At 47.7% G+C, this 21,388-nt stretch overlaps 1 protein-coding gene across 12 annotated transcripts in view; it reads left to right on the forward strand.

Moving 5' to 3' along the window:
• Window positions 1–21,388, forward strand: part of Fgfr2 (fibroblast growth factor receptor 2) — a 105,565-nt gene that overhangs the window by 46,668 nt on the left and 37,509 nt on the right. For 7 of the 12 annotated variants that reach the window (XM_041666244.1, XM_041666246.1, XM_041666250.1 and 4 more), the window contains 3 exons: window positions 1,257–1,380; window positions 19,610–19,800; window positions 20,881–21,028. In XM_041666244.1, coding sequence (XP_041522178.1) covers window positions 1,257–1,380; window positions 19,610–19,800; window positions 20,881–21,028 — 463 coding nt within the window. The remainder of the gene's footprint in view (window positions 1–1,256; window positions 1,381–19,609; window positions 19,801–20,880; window positions 21,029–21,388) is intronic. The other 5 variants (XM_041666245.1, XM_041666247.1, XM_041666252.1 and 2 more) reach the window with 1 other exon arrangement.

A 21,388-nucleotide genomic window follows, 5' to 3' on the forward strand; every position in this document is an offset into this window, starting at 1 on the left:
AGGACATCTGACTTCCTCTCAGGCTGCTTTGTAGGCCTTGCAAGGAGACCAATGTGATTCTTTTGAGTAGAGCACGGGCTTTCTCTGTTATCAGTCTTAAGTCCTCAGATTCATTCCCTCTTTCCTCTTGCCTCGCTTGGGAGTCAGTTTTCCTCTGATACCTTCCTGTGCTGAACTCTGAGGCAACTCCACGATTGTGCAAGGGTTGGGGTCAGTGGCATCATCTAAGCGGGGTGACTGCTCAGCCTCGTTCCTGACCCTTTGCTTGGGTTGTTAAGAGTGATCCAGCTCCTCTCCCCAATGGCACCACGTGATGCACTGCTGGGGAATGATGATCTTGGCTGTGAGCTCAGTAGCAGTGACCCCACTCTGCAGTCACAGTGACAGGCTACTCTTACCCCTGTTCACAGGTGCATCATGGGACAACTGCCCTGCCCCTGTTCTTAGAAGTGCATGGCTATGCGGTGGTTCTCCTTACTTTCTAGTTTAGGTTCTCACAGGACGAGTTCATTAGAACCTGGTGTGAGCTGACAGACTGGGTTGGGACTCATAATAGGTCAGTTTTACATGTGCTTCTTATCTTTTGGAGTGTCTCAAGGAACTTACAAACAGATACGTAACTAGGAGTCCTAGTTCCCATGTCTGGAATTCTGGGAAAACCAGGAACATGTGCCATTTATTCAAGTTGAAGCTTCTTGAGAGAAAGACACAAGAGGCTCTGAGAACAAGAACAGAGCTGACCCAAGGGCAGAAGGTGTGGTATATAGTCCGTGATCATCAGTGTTGGCCCCAGGTAGTTCCGTGGTGCCCTGGGGACTGCAGGCTCCCACTGAAGGGTAGCCTTAGGAGTTTGCCTGCCAGTGATGTATGGCATTGTGTGGCTTTGTGATTGGTCCTTTTGGCCATGTAGGTTCTCCTAATGGAACCTCGAATCTAAGACAGGGGCACACCTTTGTGTACCCCTGAATAGCCCTATGCGTTCAAAGTATGCCAATACCTGCCAGTTCTAGAGAAACCTTTCCTTTTGTTCATCACCGTTCTGAATGTTAATTGCGAGGGCAGTTTACAGTTCCTCTACACTCCACTTCCAGCAACTTCCTGGGGATTGAACCCAGGCCACATGCGTGTTGAACACACGTTCTGTCTACTGAGCTAAACTCTCAGCCCCAGCCAACTTCATTTTAAGTCAAGGAAAAATACTACAGGTATCTGGTGCTGTTTGTTATCAGTAATCAGCTTCCCTTTGGCTTTTCCAGGTACGAAACCAGCACTGGAGCCTTATCATGGAGAGCGTGGTCCCGTCGGACAAAGGCAATTATACCTGCCTAGTGGAGAATGAGTTTGGGTCCATCAACCACACCTACCACCTCGATGTTGTTGGTGAGTTTGCCTTTTTGGTAGCAGTACACCCCCAGTCTGTTCTAGCACAACTCATTTAAAACCACAGCAGGGAGGGTATTGTTCTCCTCACACTCAAGGAGAATCAGCTTGTCTCCTTTTTGTACCCCTAAGATGTCATTTGAGAAGGTTGTTTCTGTCATATATGACTGTGTTCTGTTTCCCAGGTAGCCAGGTTATAGAGCCTTTGTGGGGTCGCAGGTGCGGATCTTTTGGGTTCCTAAGCATTATCTTTTATCGGGTGCCTGCGGTGTAAATCATCTTATTCTGGAAGCTAAGATTATTCTGAATAATCTTAGTCTGTGCAGGGAGACTTTTAATTGTGTACTTAAGTGTGTCTGTGTGGATATGTACAAAAGAGGGCAGGCAGTTGTAGAGGCCAGAAGAGGGCCTCAGGTCTCCCAGAGCTAGAGTTATAGACAGTTGTCTACCACCCAGTGTGGATGCTGAGGGCGGAACTCAGGTCCTCTGAGAGAGCAGTATGTGCTCTTAGCTGCTAAGATGCCTTTCCAGCCCTGGAAAATTATGTTTTTAAAGAGAGGCAACGTTGTTTAAAGAAGGCAGCTTATGACACTGGCTAAAGAGGAAAGAAAAAGTTAATATGATGGAGCTGTGTCTGGCTGGAAGAAAAAAGTCAGTGTCAGAAATGGTCGTTAGGTAGTTCAGTGTCTCTTCCTGGGAGATATTTCTCTGAGCAAAGGAGCGGCTTATGTTTGATTTTTGTCGCAGATAAGTAGGTCCTTTTTTATTATCCATCATAAGGTTACGCAGCCGTAGTTCTTGAAAGGAACATTTCTTCCCAAGTTTTACAGTTTTATTGGTTATAGTATCTAATGAAGAGATTTGATTGGTTGCTATTTTAGTTACGATTCTTGTTATTATTCAACAAAAGCAGCTTACTGAAGGAGGCTTTCACTCGGACTCAAAACAGTTTGAGTCTATCATGATGGGAAAGGCATGGAGTCAGGAACAAGGCACCCCGTCCTTCTTTTTGTGCAGTTCATTTAATGGGGTACCCTTTTGTAGGATGTACCCTCCCACCTTTATGAATTTAACCTAGAAGATCCCACATAGACTTGCCCAGAGGTTTGTCTCCTGCGCAATTCGAGGCCCTGTCAAGTTGGTAGTGTTTGCTGTCACACATCCCTGTCACACATCCCTACAGGAGTCTTCAGCTGGGCTGTCTGGGCTGCAGGGATGGTGGGTTCAGATCTCTTCCCTGTAGAAGCTGTCTGTGCTTTCCTCCCATGTCCTCAGTCACTTCTTTGGGTCTCTCTTCCATGTGCAGACTGTGGACTGAGGACTCAGCTCTGCACTTTTGGGGTTCCAATTTGATTTTTCATGGCCTTTGGTGACCCCACACTCGCGTCTACCCACTTTACTCTGTCAACAGAGGCTCTCCTACATCATTTCCTATGCATGGTCCTGGCTATTCTCTTACTTAGGGGTATTTCTGTCTCTTTCAAAAATACAAACTATTTGAAAGGAGAGTTTGCAAATTCTCGAACTGCCCAAGAACCACTAGAAACCTTCCGCAGTAGAGGATCAACCAAATTACATAGTTTTGTTTAATTGAAGATTTAGGTTAACTAAAAGTTAAACAGAAAAATCCTATTGGTTTTTTTCTGTCTGGTTAAATGAGGTTATAGTCACAAAAACTATGCCTTACCGAGCCTCATTTATATCGTTTTTAACTTCCATTTGAGTGTAAGCATTCAGGGACAAGAGTATTTGAGTGGTTCAGAAGGCTTTATGTAACATTTGATAGGCCATTGCACAATATTTACCCTCTATCCACTAAGAGAGTGTTAGAGCCTTCTTTTATGTCTTAATTATTTGCTTCTATGTTTTTTGAGGTAGAGGTCTCACATAGTCCAGGCTAGTCTTGAACTTGCTGTGTAGTTGAGAATGACCTTGAACTCTCCTGATCCTCCTGTCTCCTCCTCCCTAGCTTGGAGATTGTAGGTTTTGCCCCTGTAATGTAGCTTGTGGCTCCCACTTCCTCATCCACAAACACTGAGGCCTGAAGTCAGGGCAAGTGCTCTATCATTGAGCTATATTCTAGACATTGTCTTCTTGTTTGTTTGTTTTGTTTATTTCAAGACAGAGTTTTTCTGTGTAGCCTTGGCTCTCCTGGAACTCACTCTCTCTCTGTAGACCAGGCTGGCCTCGAACTCACACAGATCCACCTGCCTCTGCTTTCCGAGTGCTGGGATTAAAGGTGTGCACCACCATCAGCCAGCTATTCCAGACAATTAAAAAAATATATACGTGATATATTGAGACAAGAACTTGTTAAGTTGCCCAGGCTGGCCTTGAACTTGTTCTGTTGCCCAGGCAGGTCAACCTTTTGATTTTTTTCTGTCTGAGCATCCTGAGTAGCTCATCTTGCAAACTGCATCATCAGGCCTGGCTCTGGTCCTGTTTCTTATTGAGACATTTGTGGTATGCCAGGCTCAGATATTTTAGTAAATACACACACAGAGAGAGGAGTGACGTGTGAGGGGATTTCTTTTGTCACAAATGGCTCTAAATCCATTCATCAAAGAGCACATGACTTGGGACTTACTTCAGGCTGCGTGGACTGACTCTGACACGAAGTGTTTGCATTAAGAAAAGAAAGTTAGATTTAAAAATTAAGTAATTTATTACAGAGGAAAAAAATCGTTCTGTAGGAGTCCTTTGGGATTTTAGCCTAGCACAGGTCTACAAAATTATTCATGATTGGGGCCATTCCAAGAACCAAGGAGTCAAGGCAGGGCCGCTGTAGCCTCAGGGTCTTGCTTACAGCAGGTTTTAGCTTGAGTTGTTGTGCTGAACATTCAAAAGCCCCTCGCCCCACCTCCCCTTTGAGCTCCCTGGCAGCTCATCCCTGTGAAAGCTCTGAAATCTCTCTTAGAGTTCAGGGCTGGGATTTGAATGGGGCTGCTGAATAATGGCACTGGGCTGTCTCGTGTTAATCCCCTGGCAATCAGTCTTGCTGAAAACAGCCTGTGATTCAGTGGTGTGATGTGGAGGGAGCGTGGAGTGTATGGAGTAATGCAGAGAGAGGCCTGATTATGTCACAAGTTTGGGAGATCGCCCAGCTCAGCCCGGGCCAATAATGACACAATGCTGGTTGGGAATAGCCATTAAAGCACAACTCCAGTGGGTTTTTTTTTTCTTTTCTCTAAGCCTTGAACCTTCTTTATAAATAGAAGCCAGAAGTCAATGGAATATAAGACATTCTCGGTAAGGATGGAGGTGTGAAATACTCTTTTTTTTTTTTCTTCCTGAAAACCCCAGCAGTTGCTTTGAGAAGCACTAATAAAATGAGAATTGAGCCAGCCGAGGAGCCACATAGAGACTTACAGGGTTGGCAGTCATTCTGAACATCTTGGCAAATGGAAACAGAAAGGATTCAGGCTTAGGCAACAAACTCCTGGTGGCCCTGGAGTCCAAATGCGGTACTTTGCTGTGTGGTATCAGGATCTCAGTTACCTCTTATTTCACAGAAGACTAGAAACTCTTTCAGTGACCAGGGAGTCTGGCTCTTGCCGGAGTGATGCTGGGTTGCCTGCATCTGGGGTTCAGGTGTTATGCAGCATCAGGACCGCAAGGCTCCACCTCCGCACGGCCGTGTAAAGGCCGTGTAATTTAAACGATACTCTTGTGTTCTGGAATAAAACAGCAGGCCATTGTTGTGTGTGAGGAGATTGCGCTTCATTTACAAGGTCCTTTTAGGAGCCTTGCTTGATCCTCATTAAAACAGACACCATTACTTTGCAGCCATTTATAGCAAAGGAAAATTAGCACGAAGCTCCACGTCTCAGTGATTGTGGCAATAAATCATCAGCTTGCCAAGTATATGGCTGTGGGAGCTGGTGAGTCTTCACCGTGTTTCCTCAGTGAGGGATGCTGAAGTCCTTGATTTGATGGGTGCCCCGCCACCATCAAGGGGCATCTAGAAGTCATTAACTCTTTTCACTGGGTCTGACCCAAGATCTGAGGCCCTGGCATCTTGGTAACAAATACAGCTCGGTGTAGTGATAAGAGCAGCCAGCCCAGTGGCAGGAACATCTGGGCCTCAGAAGAGCTACTGAGCCCTTCTGAACCTGCTTTATAACCAGTAAGATTGAAGAAGATGTTTATCATCACTTGTGGGATGGGTGTTTTAGTACCCTAAAACTTCGGTAACGAATGTCCCCGAGTGGGTTACTCTTTAATAACTTTTGTTAGTCTCAACCAGGAGCGAGAGGGGGTGCAGAGGGAGAGGGAGACAGAGACAGAGAATGTGTCTAGTGGGGTGTGCATGGATGTGCGTGGATGTTGGAGGACAACTTCAGCTTCTGTGCTGGTCCTTAGGAGCCATTCATTGTCCCCTCCCCTCCCCCTGGTCTGCCACTGTGACCTTGGGCTCACCACTTAGGCTAGGCTGGCTGATCAGCGTACCTGTGCCTTCCCAGCCCTGGCTTTGCAAGTGCACACCATCATGCCTAGATTTTATCCGTTGGTTTTGGGGATCGAACCAGGTTCTCGTACTTGGAAGGCAGGTGTCTTAACTAGGCAAACCGAGTACCATTTGGGGACCAGGAGGTGGACTTCTGTTTCCTGCTGACTTTGCACCCCTGGTTAATGATATCACCCAGGCCATCTTAGACTGGCTTGGCTGTTGGGCTTACAGAGGATCACAGAACCTCCTTTTTCTTCTTCCTTCCCTCACCCTGTCTTAAAGTTGAGGAAATTTGGGTCAGTGATGTCTGCAAGGTCTTGAGAAGACCCGGTGCAGGCATCTCAGACACGGTCTCTATGGCTCTCGGACAATTAGTGTCAGGCAAGGGAGGGATCACTCAGTAGATAAAGCACTTGCCAAGCAAATGGACTCAAGGGCTAGAGTTTGGACCCTTGAACCCAGGTAAATGCTGGGTGAGTGTGGTGGAGACAGGATTCCCTGAGCAAGCAGGCTAGAGAGATTAGCTGTGCCAGGGAGCTCTGAGTTTGAAAGACCCTGCCATGAAGAGTAAAGTAGAAGAGGGATCAAGGAAATTCCTGATATGAACCTCAGACCTCCACAGATACATACGCTCGTGGACCCACACAAGTTCAAGCATACATGTATACACACGGATGAAGAAGTGGGGGATTAGTACCCTTCCTCCCTCATTTGGCTTTGAATTATGATCTTGCTAATCATTATAACTCTATTGGATACTTATTGGTGACCCCCTTCTCCTGATGTTGGATATGGGGGGAGGGGTGCAGAGTGTGTTGGAGGTACGGTTAGGACCTCAGATCCCTTCTTAGTTTGGTTCTCTGGAATCTCATCTCCCAGCCCCGGCGCTGGATGGTCGGGGCTGTCGTATGCTGTTCTTCACCTCTGGCTGGCTGAGGGTGGCTCAGCGTTTCCTCCAGTCCTGACTTGTCACTGGCAGGCCAGGATGACTCGGTTGGCTAGCCCTTGACACAAATCCCCCACAGCTCAGCTCTAGACGTGATGGGACACAGCCTGGCAGCATGTACCGAGCTCCTCAGGTGTGCATTCGAGAGGAATGAGGTCTGACTTCTTTCAGGTAGACCGTTAAGCCCTGCTGTCTGGCCAGCCCATGGCCCGGAACCTCTGGCAGGCTCCAGGGAGAGAGGGAGAGGTTGCACAAAGCTTTGGTTTGCTGCTCAGAGGCTGGGATGGCAAAGACTTTAGTGTGATCTCGGAGCAGTGAGGGAGGGATCCGAAGAGTCAGAATTCCTAAAACCATGTCTGCTTACCCGGTGTGGCACCTGCCGTGGGTCTGGAGTATTCAAGTCATTGATGAAAAGTGACATCAGGGGCTCAGGCTGGGGTGTGGTTCAGTTGGTAGAGAGCTCTCTGGCATATATGGTGAAGTCCTGTGTCCCATCTCCAGCTCTGCATATAACCAGGTATGGTATGGCATGTCTGTAATCTTAGCACTTGGGGAAAGGATTCGAAGCCCATGGTCATCTTTGGCTGCAAAGTGAGTTTGAGGCCAGCCTGGGGTATATGAGATCCTGTATCAAAAATGAAAATAAAGAAATGTCAATAGCAAGTTTAATAATGACTCAATTGACCATCGAGTTCCTTGTAGAAACCGCCACTAGGAGGATTGTCTTGATTTCTGATGAGGAAGATCTTACGTGAGACAGTTTCCTTCTGACAGTGGCTTCTCAGAACTTTATGTGACAGGAATGGTCTTGGCTAGAGCACTGAGAGAACCCCGGACCATGATCTGGAGGTTTCAAGGCACTGAATGCCAATTTCCCCTCCATTCTTAGTTGGAAGGCCTATGCTCCTCCAGGACCAGCCAGGTTTCAGCACTGGGCCCCTGGGGGGACCTACAGTGGTTTCCTGGCGTCCCGGGCCTTGCCTAGATTTGTCCATATTTACGATCTTGCTGCCAATTGACACTGTCCTGTTTCTTGCTGTAGCCTGACACCTGATTTATGCTAGGGCTGTCTCTCACCACCAGCTCTGGACTTAGAAAGTCTAGCTGGAGGGAGGCAGAAAGCTCCTCCACTGCAAATGGGCTAAGGGTTAAGGTTGCAGTGAGGGCCTTTGTGCAAACACAGAATCATAGCTCCAAGTGGGAGCCGGTGGGAAACACATCACTGTTGCGCTGGGGTTCCCCAGCCGTTTTTACCTTTCCAAACCGTGGCTGTCACAGGATGTGAGAGTCTCCTTGTCACATTGTGTCTTTGGGGAGTCCGGTGGGAATTATGTGGGGTGTAAGCGTTCAAGTCCCACTTTTGCCTTCTGTAGCCCTGGGAAGCCCTGGTACCTCTGCGTGTTGATTTTTTAACTGGACAGTGTGGGTATTTTGATTCATGTGTGTTGCTGTGATCATATGCCCTGTACCACTCTGGGGAAGAAAGGCATATTTTGCCTCCCAGACTCAGAGGTATTTCAGTCCATCGCTGGAGGAAAGGCAGGGTGGAGCTGGCTTTGTGGTGGGGGCGTGAGGTGGAGTGGATGAGAAATCGGGGAGGGCATAGTCAGGTATGCCACCCACTTCTGCCAGCCAGGCCTCACCCGCTAAAGGTCATAGAGCCCTCAAGGTGATGCCATCAGTTGGGAATCAAACATTCAAAACCTGAGCCTATGGGGGCCGTTTCTGATTCCAACCATAACGGGCAATAACCTACTTTCTCTGTAGCACCCACCGAAGAAAGAGTTGCCATGAGAGCGGTGCTCTAACTCATGGCACAGGTGACTGTTGGTCACTCTTATTAGGCAGTCCTGTGCCTCTTTGCTGTCTCCAGGCTGAGACACACACTCAGCCTGTTTCTCATTACCGGAGGCTTAGTACTTTCTTCTGGATGGGGGTTTCCAAACTCCCTGGGGTCAAAGCCGTTTAATGAGATTTCATTGCTCCAGAGTGATTCCGCATTCCTGCCTTACCACAGGGCTTCCCGGGGGCAAAGTCTGGTCAGTGGTCAGCTGCTTCAAAGGCATTGACTGGCAAATGAGCGTTTTCCCCGGAAGAAGTCACCCCTTGCAAGCTCTGGGAGCAGATGACAGCTCATGGGTACCAACCTGCCAGGAACCTGTCGGGACTTGGTCATAGTCTACTCTTCTCGGTTCCTGTGAACTTTCAGGTGCCCTTTGACCCACAGTTGAGAAAGGAAGGTTATTGATTCCCCTCTGTTCTGGCAAGAGTCCTGGTAGAGGTGACTGGCAAAGAGGGCTAATATTTGGTTGGCTGTCTGATCTTTGGCATGGCATCTGGGTGGGAGGATATAGAAGTGTTGCGGTCAGGTTAATGTCTTACAGTTCAGTGTGTGAAGATGATTTCTCCTGGGACTGTACGTAGGAGGTGCAGGTCAGGGCAGGTGGGGCAGGCGGGGCAGGCAGAAGGAAAGGTACTTAACTACACCGGGAGCTAGCATAGCTGGATGCTGTGTGGACAGCAGGGAGGGTGTATGGTAATGGGCCCCTCGGGTTGAGCATCCCTAACCTGCCAAGTCAACCTCCAACATTTTAATTCCCTCACTGATTGCAATTTTCAGAGTTTGGAGAAGTTTAGATTTCAGAGTTTGGGGATTATGGATGCTCAACTGGTAAAGCAGATGCACACATATCCTGATAGCTGAGAAAGACCCTAATTGGGAGCACTTCCGGCCCAAGCATTTGGGATGAGGCACTATTTCTCTGGAGCAGGCATTTTCATGAGCAACTTCTCTTCGTCTGGGGCATCCTAATGTATTTCAAATTCTGAAACAGAAAAACTGTGGAGTTTTTAATACATGTATTCATACAACTTAGTCAGCACCCGCTGTTATGAGCCAAAGGGTCATGTAGTCGAGTCTTTGCCAGTTCCCACCTGGTCTCCCCTTTGTAAGTGATATATCTAGGTTCGCTCCCCTGGACTCCCCCCTTAGCCTTATGCCACCTGGCTGTTGTGTTCATCATCTTCCTGTTTACTCTGTGTCCACAGACGAGGAGAAGGGAGGCTGTGGCTGGGAGATGCTGCTAACGTAGTGGATTGGATTTGGAAGGGTATAGTTTTTTTTTTTTTTTTTTTTTACTGGTATGGTTTTTACATAGCAGGTCCAGGGCAGGAGGCTGTAGGGAGGAGGTGGCCGAGGACACTGATGTTGCCATGGGGATGGTGTTCCATCTCTCCTGTGAAGAGAGAGGATATCACTGGTTTAGAAGCAATGTTAGAAACGTCCTCTGTATTGTATTGCGATGCTGGATCCCCTGTCTTGACAGTGTAGAGTTTGGGATCTGGTGATGACTCTGAGCCTTTCCACGACTGTAGTGCATCTAGGGCCTCCGGTAATTCTCTGCCTGCTCGTTTTGGCTCCAAGAGAACAAACAGTGGATGGATGGTTCAGCTTCTCCTGTTGTCAGTACCTGGGGGAAGGCATTTCTTGTTTGCTCAGATGGGCCGAAGGCTTTTGCTTCTGCTTGATCCACACCAGGAGCAAAATAAGGCATCTGAGGGATTAGCATGGATCTTTCTGGACTTCCTCTAAGAGAGGCTTTTTCAATGGTGAAAGTTAATGATGGGAACCACGTCGTCTTCTAGATCCTTGTGCCCACACACAGCAGTCTGCCCCAGTTCTTCTTGTCACCCATATGCTGCTGCCGGAGCCGTAATATGTCATCATGCTTATACCCTTATTCCATTAAAACATGGCCACGGATAGCTTTGTACACAACTATTAGTTGAGCACCTGGGTGAATACTTTTCAAGGACATATTTCTAAAAATAGGCTAACTTGATCCTTTCAGATAGATTTGCATAGCATTCGAAACCCGAGGCATAGCATTTTGGCTTTGGGGGTTTCCCAGTGATCCCCGTTTTGTTTCTTTGCAAATCATTTGAGAGAAGATGTGGTCTAATTCAGAGCTCGGCCTTTCTAATAAGAGGGTGTATTTAATGCCTGAGCAATTAAAAAGGAACAAAACCTTGTCCAGCACGCTTTTCCTGTGAGGGCGGCCCAGCTCTGCACACTCCAGCTAAAATCACACATTCCTGCCTTGTGCTGCTCCCCCAGGGTAAGTGGGGTGCAGGGCTTGATGGTGTCCTGCCCAGTGGGGCGGCTCAGCTGTGTTTACCTCTGCTCCTCAGGAGGGAGCCTGTGGACAGCTGACGTCTGAGTTGACATCAGCATCCACACTGAAGCCCAGTGTAGGGGGAACCTTGTGTAGACTTGGTGTTGAGAGAATAACCATCATTTAGTAAACTGAGCAAGGTAATAAACTTTGCTAGCCAAGAGTGTGGGTTTGCCACGACCCTAGGAATAAACTTTATTGATTCGAAAATATTGCCACATTTGCCCTGTCTCCTTCTCAAAAAACTGTGGTTTTGCTGGAATTGTAGCTCACTTGTGGAGTGAGTGCCTGCCTAACACACGTGAAGCCCCAGGTTCCATCCCCAGTACCACAGAAACCAGGTGTGGTGGTGTACACCTGTAATCCTGGGTGGAGGCAGAGGGATCAGACATTTAAGGTCATTGTCAGCAATGTGGCTAGTTTGAAGCCAGCCTGGGCTACATGTATAGCATAAAACTGAGCCTTTTAAACTGGTTTTTTTTTTTTTGAAGGTATGGTTTAGTGAACTTGTCTGGTCTCCTGAACTTGTTTATCTCCCCAAAGCCAAGTCCCCTTTAAAGAAAAGCAGAGGCACTTTCAGATCTAAACATGGTATAAGTGCCGTCAGTGCTGACACACCTCTGAAGACATAGAGCTCAAGGGCACCCTAAACATTGGGGGTATAAGTGACGCCAAGCCCCGCTCCTGTAATCTGCCTTAGATGATCTAAATTGACAACCCAGCAGGTAGAAGGTGCTCCATGTCAAACCGAGTCATCGTCTGTGACATTCTTTAGCGAAGTCCCTTCGCTTGCTCGTGCTTGGTCTCCCCAGCCCAGAGCCCAGCCAGCCAGGCCTCTTCTGTGCCTGTCCATGCCAGTGAGCAAGCACAAAGGAATCAGCCGTGTTTGGCTTCTAGCACTTTGCATGGTGCATCCTTCATAACAAACTTTGTGACTTCGGACCTGGATGGAAGACACTTCATCTCTCCTTAAACAACCTTGTTCCGCAGACTTTGCGGGTCTCTGCAGAGGTGTGGGAGAGGGTCTGGGGTGGGTTGGTTGGAGGCAGCCAGAGCCCCAGCCGGGTTCTGCAGGGCTTTGCATAGGCAGATGTTCCAGCAGGAGGGGTGGCCACCCGCTGGAACAGCAGTGAAGAGCAGAGGAAAGACAGCAAACCAGGCACCTTTCCCAGTGCAAGCTCTGTTCTTTCAGTGGTACAGAGGGCTGGAGAGAGGTTCAGCTGTTAAGAGTGTACACGGTGCCAGGCGGTGGTGGCGCACGCCTTTAATCCCAGCACTTGGGAGGCGGGCGGATCTCTGTGAGTTCAAGGCCAACCTGGCCAGGACAGCCAGGGCTCGTTACTCAAGCTCTACAAAGATCCAATGTCTCTGAGCTCTGAAGTGTGCATACTTTGAACCTTCCTACCACTCACATTCTTAAAGGTAATAAAAATAAATCTGTTTTTTTTTTAAGTGATGCAGGAGTGGGAAGGAGTTGGGGAGAGGGCTACGTGGGTAAAGTTGCTTATTGTGTGGACATGAGCATGTGAGTTTAGATCCCCAGTAGCCATGCAAAAAGTCTGGGGAGACAGGAAGACCTTGGGTTTGCCGACCACCCAACCAAGTAAGTCGCTGAGCAACCCAGGTCAGTAAGAGCCTGCCTCAGACCTCAGGGGGAAGGTCTGCTGAGATGGTTCAGTGATTACAGTGGTGGCTACACAATCCTGATGACCTGACTTCTATCCTTGGAACCCACAGAATGTGCAAGGAGATAACCAGCTGTACCCAGTGCTGTGGCAAGTGTGCACTCTCTGCATACATCATACATATGATAATAAGTAACATAAACTAAGGGAGAGAGTAGCCAAGGGAGACACACCCGGTACTGACCTCTGGCCGCCACATGGAAGTGTGCACCTGCACGCACGGGGATGTGTGCACAGGAGAAAAGAGAGATGAAAAGAGAAAAGGAAAGAAGTAATAAAGAGCTCTGGACCTAGTGGTACCTAATACTTGAGAAGCCAAAGTAGGAGGGTTGTGAGTTCAAGCCCAACTCAGGCTATAGAGCAGGGCCCCACATTTAAAATAGAATAATAATTCAGGAGACAGAGACAGGCAAATCTCTGTGAGTTCAAGGCCAGCCTAGTCTACCCAGGGAGTTCCAGGACAGCCAGAGCTGTGTGTGTGTGGTGGGGGGGAGAGGTGGGGGAGGACTATGCACTAATATCCTGTCCTGGGCACCAGCACTCATTCTGAAAGTGCTTTGCTCCCTTGATCCCAGCTCCACACTACCTTTCTCTGTTGATCATTTTTAGTTCCGGCCATCTTTTGCGCTGATATTTGGGGGCTGGGAAAAGCTTAGGGAAAACAAAACTCAGAATCCAGCTGGATTGAGCCCGTCTGGTGTGACTGTGTCAGCAGAGGCCTGACAGGGCAGTGAACTCATTCTGCTGAGTGTAATGAGCGTGAGGCCTTTAGCAGGTTCCTGGGCCCTGAACACCCGTGAACGAGCTGCTTTGATGACTGCCTTCCCTAATAGCCATGCCTCATGAGCTGATCTAGGGCATTCTCATGCAGCAAAATCAGCCACCGCCTATTGTTGAGAGAAAAGCCAGGCTGGCTTTAGGAAAAGAACTCTCTTGTTTTCACTTGTCTTCCAAATCGCAGAGCGTTCTTTTCTCTGTTCAGCCCTTTGCAGTTGCTAAGAAACTGCCAGTTTGGAAGAAGGGCAATTAAAATTTGATTTCAATTTTTTTTTTTTCGATTTTTCGAGACAGGGTTTCTCCGTAGCTTTTGGTTCCTGTCCTGGAACTAGCTCTTGTAGACCAGGCTGGCCTCGAACTCACAGAGATCCGCCTGTCTCTGCCTCCCGAGTGCTGGGATGAAAGGCGTGTGCCACCAACGCCCAGCAATTTCAATTTAAAGATAGAGCAGGCGAAGTTATCCATACTCCTTGAATGAGTGGGTTGTTCAAGAGGGCACTGGCTGCATTGAGGGCCTTCCTGGGGACGCTTCAGGTGTACTTCAAGGAAAGTAACTAAACTTTTCCTTCCTTCCTTCCTTCCTTCCTTCCTTCCTTCCTTCCTTCCTTCCTGTGATAAGTGCTGCTTAACTTTTGAGGAGAAAAGCTCAGGATACTGGGGCATACCAGGAATCCAGGGACTCTGGGCTTGATTAATTTATAGGTGTGATTTAAGAGCCCAGTCCTTCTCTGATCTCTGAGCTACCTGTTTGCTGCTTACGAAGACTGGAGACCTCTTCTCTGTCCCAGAAGAACTTGTAGGTCTCTTACAGGCCGACATATCATCCTGTCCAGAGGAGTCCTGACATGTTATAACGCTTCAATGGTCAATTAACAAAGATTTATTTTTCGTCACTCAGGTGTTCCCCCCCCACACCCCCCCGGCTCCATGATTACTTTGGAATGAAGCAGGCTGTTGTCCTACCCTTGGTGGCTGGGTCTTGGCTCCCAGCTACAGAGCAAGGCTTACGAGAGTTAATGTGTCTATTTAGTTTCTCAGCAGCTGGGCTTTCTGCTATAGTGAAGTGGACACTTGAAGCAAGGGGGCCAGAGCAAGAGTGAGGGAGAGACAGGAGGGAGGGCATGTATTTTTTTTTTTTTAAAGCACTCCAGTCTGTATTTACTAAGCATTTATTCAGAGGAACCTCATTCCAGAGCTGCGGCCAACTGTCCCATGGGCCCCAGCTGCACACTTTGGACTGCTTTTCCATTGTGGCTTAATTTGAAATTCACACCGGAACCTCAAATGGTTATTTGAAAGCCCCTCCCTCTTTCCCTCTCCCCCTTTTGGGTCCACATATCTACAACCTGTAAGTCCAAATTGTAACTCTTTAAACTGCAGTCAGGAAATAGAGGTAAGCTGCCCGTCGGCCTATCTACCTTCCGCGTATTTATTTCACTCCCCTGGAAGGAGAAAAAAATGTGTTTTCTATAATATCTGCGAGTTCAACATGCTCTAAGAGAAGCTTGCCTCACCCTGTAAATCCTGCCTACTGGAGGAGATGTGATCCTTGTTGTCACGGAGAAGAGCTGAGCCAGCACTGGGCGCCGGTCTCTCATCCAGAAATAATTCAGACTAACCCTTTTATTGCAGGGCGCTGTGGAAAGTCGCAGACCTGCGGGCCTTGATTTGTTTGAGGCTAGATGAGGTTCAGGGGAGCTATGTGGAGGACTGTCACTCTGGGGCCCACACCCTCTTCTCCTATACCCACGGGAAAGGCCACCTGCTTTGCTTGCTTCCTCATCTGACTTGCTTGCACCCCAACTTTCCAGAAGTTCTCCACCTATTTTTATTTTTATCCACCTCCTGGTGGCTGTTGTCTGCCCCCCCCCCCCACACACACACACACACTTTTTGGACAAGGACTCGCTATGTAGCCCATGTTGACCTTGGATTTGTGGTCCTCCTCTCTCTCTCGGGCTTCTGAGTGCTGGGATCCCAGGTGTGCACCCCCATCCCTGGTAGCCCCATAGCTGTTGTTAAGGGTCCACGGACGCCAGTGGAAGATCGAGGGTTGAGGAGGACGAGAAGAGGAGCGTGGTACTTGGCAGAAGCTGGCATCCTGGGTCCTTTTCCAAGACGTTTCAAGCCTCATTCTTCGACTTGTTTAAGGGCAGAGACTAAGGTTGCAAAGGAAATCAAAGCCTGATGTGGAGAAATGAAACATGAGGCCTACTGACTTTTTAAAAACATTTTAAATAACGTTCTCCGAGGTTTCATTTTATACTGAGCGCAGCTGTAAGAAGTTTGGGGAGACGGTGTAAGGTTTCTATTACACAGCAACCGTCCTTGCAGTTTTTCTGCCCAAAGTGAGAAAGAGCTGAGAGAGGGGAGAGGGAGTAGTTAGGAGGTTATTTCACATAAGGTGAGAAAATTTGAAAAGATGAATTCAAGACTGCGAGCTCTAACATTCGGCTTGCTGTAATTTGCACATGCAATAACATTGAACCATTGCAAAGGTCTCTTTTTTTTCCCTTTGGGTGAAAATAGTCCGGATAGCTTGGAATAACTTAATAACCAGAGCTCAGCAGCTCTTTGACCACAAGTAAAACAAGACTGCAAGCTCTGGACCAGGCCCTGCCAGTGTTACCCCAGCGACGGATTCCCTGCCCAGGGCTGGCTCGGGAGGAGATGTTGCGTTCTGAAAGCGCTCCTTGTTCACAGGCAATGTTATTTGGTATTACGTGTGTAGTGTTTGCAGTGAGGCCGTTTATTAGAAACAAGTATGGCTGAGGAAAAAGGCTTGCCGTGAAATTCAGTCAATCTGGCTCAGAACCTGTAGATCCTGTAGTACTCCTGTTTCTCGAGAATGTCAATAGGGATACCGCTCATGCACACGTGTGCATACATGCACAAAAGCATGCTTGTGAATGCAAAATTGGAAAACCAAGGCAAGGAATGAACTGATGCTTAAAATTCCTTCCTTGGATCTGGAGAGAGAGAGAGAGAGAGAGAGAGAGAGAGAGAGCGCTTCATGGCTAAGAGTGTGTGCTATTTTTTACAGAGGACCCCCAAGTTCAGTTCCTAGAACTTATGATGGGACTTACAACTGCCCGTAACTCCAGCTTCAGGGGATGCAGTGCCTTCCTCTGGCCTCTAAGATATCTGCATAAACACCTATCTGTGTATGTGTGTGTGCGTGCGTGTGTGTATAGGTACGTATGTGTATACATTTGTGGAGGCTAGAGACTGATGTTCCTTAGTTTCCCATTGAACCTGGAACTCACAGATTTGTCGAGGCAGGCCGTGGCGTTCCATGGACCCTCCCCTCTCCACTTCTCCAGTTTCTCTCAGGCACGTGCTGTCACCCCTGACTTTTTAAATGTATCGTCTAGAGGTTTGAACTCAGACCCTCGAGCTTATGTAGAAGGTGCTTGATTGACAGAGCCATGACCTCAGCCCTCCAATTCCTTCTTTTATGGGAAGGAATTGACCTTGATATTTGACAGGTAGAAATGAGCAGCAACCAGCCCAGCCGAGGGCTTCCATCCTGCTGGTAGAACTCCTGGGACACAGGCCTGGTGAAGACAGAGGAGACATGCATGAGGGGACTTCCCGCATTAATGGGCCCAGCTGGGATTAAAGCAGACTCCATTCATTCCCTGTGGCACACAAGTCCCTCTGGTCCACCCTAGAAGCAGTACACCATCCCAAAGAGTGGAGAGTTTCCTGTGATGTGTGAAGAAATGAAGCTTTGAGACTTTTTTTTTCCTAATCACAAAAACGAACAGTCTAGCTTCTCTGTTCTTTGCTCAACCTACATGGGTGATAAAGGAGCAGACGAATGACTCTTTGTGGGGGGCTCTGAAATTCTTATCTTTATTGTATGGAAATGTAGGTGTCTATGAAGTGATGGAAGATTCCAGAATGAAATGTGCTCAAACCTTTTCTTTCTTTTTAAAAAGCTCCTTAAGGGCCAGCAACGGGCTTATGGAGTGGAGTCAGTTTGTAAATGGTCTGGCTCTGGTTCAGCAAATTCCACAGGATGATATTTTCATCAGGAAGGTCCCCGATACAAAAAGACTTGGAGATCTATCATTCTAGTTTGCTGCGTCCAGCCCAGTGCACAGGGAACCTCAAACATGGGACCATTGTTGAGCTGGCGTTCTCCTTGTTTCTCTTAACTATTTTTTTGTTGTTGTTATGAGACAAGGTCTTACCATTGTAGCTTTGGCTACTCACTCTGTAGACCAGGCTGGCCTCGAACTCACAGAGATCCACCTGCCTCTGCCTCCCAAGTGCCAAGGTGACAGGTGTGTGCCACCATGCCCAGCTCTGTCTGAACTGTCTTTGTTAAGCTGGCACAGTGGAACTCATGGTTGGAGAACGAGGAAAGGAGAAGTGTTGGAGTATATCAGCCTGCGCTTGTGAAGGGATTGGTAACTGGATGGCTTGCAGCTATTGATAGCGCTGCTGTGGGGAAGGTTCCAGTAAATTTGTAATGATGGTGCTTTTGTATTTGAGATCAAACAGCAGCCCAGTCTGTGAATTCTTTCTTGTTCACTCGATTATTCATCCATTTGTTCACTCAGTCATTCGTTTTGCTGTTGTAAGAGCAGTTATGTGTGGTGGACTCTTAATGTAGCTTTAGCCTTATCTTCAGTCATGGGTAGACCAGATCTCTCGAATGTCTGTGATTAGCATCTGCTTTTCCTCTCTTCTCCATCCCTGGCCACCACTATTCCATTCCTTTGGTATATGGATTTGAGAGTTTTACGGCCCTCCTAGAAGTGGGGTCAAACAGTATCTGTCCAATGATGGATGAATTTTGTCTAGCATAGTGTCCTCCAGGTCCACTCCTGCTGTCCGTCGGCATCAAATTGCACGATTCCCTTCTTTTCAAGGCCGTTTTTCCATTGTCTATAGAGACCAGAGTTTTTATTTTACCCATTCTTCTGTTGATCAAATTAACAGAAGATTAATTTGTGATTAGTTCTGTGATATATGTGTTTCTCTCTGATCTTCACTGAAGTGAGGGTTGCTGGATCAGATGACTTGCTTTGGCTTTTACTTCAGACTTCCGATACTTACCCAGTACTGAAAGTGGTACAGGGCCTTACCCTCCAGGCTCTCAATAGTTCTGGTCTTATTACGCTTTAAATGATAGTTTTGATTTGCATTTTCCCAATGATTACAAATGCTAAGCATCATTCCAACTGCTTGTTAGCCATTTGCATGTCTTTGGAGAAAGTTCTTAGTCCAGTTTTAGTTGGCTATTACTTAGTTTCTTGAGGCACCTCATATGGTTGCCAGCACACCTGACCCGATCCCTCTCCGGATATCTGCTGAGAACACCTCTCATCTGGAGAGGAACCTTCTGGTGTAAGACGAGGAGGAGTGTGCTTTGTTGAGAATCTTCTCTGAGGCTAGAAAAGAATGGCCAAGCATCTTCCCGTGGGGTTCCTCTGATACTGTGAAACTCAGCCTGAAAACGGGTCTGTCCCTGTGTTTCTTTAGCGCCACACCTGAGAAAGCTAAGGAATATCTGCGTATATACATCGGGTGCCTGGCGCTTAGTGACACTTGGTACTTGTCAAATAAATGAACAGCTAAAGAAAAGACCACGGAATGGCATCTGTGTCATGATAAAAAGAGAGGGATCCAGTTAGTATGGTTTCAACCTCACTTGGGGCATTAGTTTGCAATTTACTTTTTAAAGTGGGGAAGATAAGACGTCCCAGACCCTCTTAGCAATGAACTGGGAGAGACCATGCATAGAAGAACCTCTCTTGATGGTCAGCGTGACCTGACAAGTTAGCCATGTCACATGCCCATGCTGTCTAAATTACATCCATAGTGAATCACTGGGTATCATCTCAAGCCAAATAGGTGAGTAAGGTCCTTCCACCAGCTCCATCCGACTCCCAGATGGCTGAAGTAAAGAACTTCCCCTCATTCACTAGGTAGCCCGTAACTCGCGGTGTAGTGCATGCTTTTCTGAATTCTGTAAATAAGTACCCTTTACAAGGGGTGTGCTCCAGCGATCTGCTTTGAAGTCGTTTGTGTTGTCCGTGGGGCCCCCCGTGTTATTCCAAAGAAGTCAGCCAGCAGACGGGAGGCCTTTTTGGCTTGAGTTCCCCCGACAGCCTCCTGGACAACACAACTCATTTATTGCTTTCTCTCCCCCTCCCATCGCCTCTCTCCCTCTCTTCGTCAGAGCGATCACCACACCGGCCCATCCTCCAAGCTGGACTGCCTGCAAATGCATCTGCAGTGGTCGGAGGGGACGTGGAGTTTGTCTGCAAAGTTTACAGTGATGCCCAGCCCCACATCCAGTGGATCAAGCATGTTGAAAAGAACGGCAGTAAATACGGGCCCGATGGACTGCCCTACCTCAAGGTCCTGAAGGTGAGGACTTTCTGGATCCCAAGGGGCCTACAGTGAGGGCTCCCTTGGGGTTTCCGCCAGATTCTTTGACTTCCTGTTGAATTTCAGAGATTGGTCTCTTTATGGGCTAGTCACTAGAGTGTGTTAAGCAACTAGTAGCCACCAGGCCTGCTAGTAATAGTTCTGAAGGGGGCTTTGGAGTAGGGGAATTGCTCCTATGCAATTGGTGGATTCAGCTGTTTTGGTCAGCCCTGAGGTCTTACAGGAGATGCTAGTGAGGGTTAGCCAGATGGTATGTCTTCAAAACCGGGGTTGGACGTGCAGCTTGCAAGGCAGTGTGCAGAGTAAATGGGACAGAATAGAGGGGAACAACTGACAAGCTCTAGACACTGTGCCAATGTTATTCTGATGTTGTTTTACATTTTATGATGTTTGATGTCATATTTATTACAATTAAATTTTAGTAGCCACCTTTTAGGAACAACGATTTTCTTTTTCAAAACATTCTCTCTCACCTCTTTGTGATTTTTGTGTGGTCTTCTTTCTGCACCTGTAAAATAATGAATGAGGAGAACTCCCTTCTCTCTGTACTTATCCTTAAAAACATTTTTTTCCCTTCCTCAAGTTCCCTTTTTGTGGCTTCAGACTCTTTAGTTTCCAGGTCTTAGCTTCCCCTCCAGCATGGTGAGCTAGGTCTGCGTTGTCAATTCTAAGCCATGCCTGCCTGTCTGCCATGCTCACAGGGGGTGTACTCACCAAGAACAGTCTTCCTGTACAACCGTAGGAGCGACAGGGGGCAAATGAAGAACTCACAACCAATAAGTCTTCTCTCTAGCCAGCCGTACCCAGGATCCAAAGTGCTGGAGACAGCCGGCCAGCCGGGAGAGCAACACCCATCCCACTGACTGTTCACCCTTTACCCCCTACACTATCAGATCACTGCTGTTCACCAACTCGACTCATTTTGTTCCTCCCCCACCCACAGCCCTTTAGAAGTAATTAATGGAGATTGTTTTCTTGTGGTGTGTTGGTGGTGGGACCATAGGCAGCACCGAGTCCTTCCCGGTTGGCCATTATGTTGTTTTCCTATGTCTGTTCTAGCACTCGGGGATAAATAGCTCCAATGCAGAAGTGCTGGCTCTGTTCAATGTTACGGAGATGGATGCTGGGGAATATATATGTAAGGTCTCCAATTATATAGGGCAGGCCAACCAGTCTGCCTGGCTCACTGTCCTGCCCAAACAGCAAGGTAACAACGTTTTTGTGTTTGTGTTTTGCTTTTGTTTATTTGTTTTTTTTTTTTTTAAAGAAAACTGGATATAGAAGTTGAAAAGACTCGGTGCTTTGGGAGGCAGCAGGCAGCTTCTAGAATAACTCTTGTGGCCTTGGTATATTTATAATGATCTTTCTTTGGTGGTGCAGCTGGCACCACGCCAGCAGCCATGGAAAAATGCCCACAGTGTTCAAAGTGCTTGAAGATTATCGTCCACCCCCACCCGGTTTTCAAGCCCTCCTTTCTGGTCTGTTGTGTTTGGACTGCATCCTTCCCGGATCACTGTCTGAGTACCATGTGAACCTCGAGTTTGCATGCATTGAGTCTGCAGTGTCT

Source organism: Microtus oregoni, unplaced genomic scaffold (genome assembly GCF_018167655.1).
Source record: "Microtus oregoni isolate MIOR12 unplaced genomic scaffold, Mior012 000016F_ref0000370, whole genome shotgun sequence".
In the NCBI taxonomy this organism is placed as follows: domain Eukaryota; kingdom Metazoa; phylum Chordata; class Mammalia; order Rodentia; family Cricetidae; genus Microtus; species Microtus oregoni.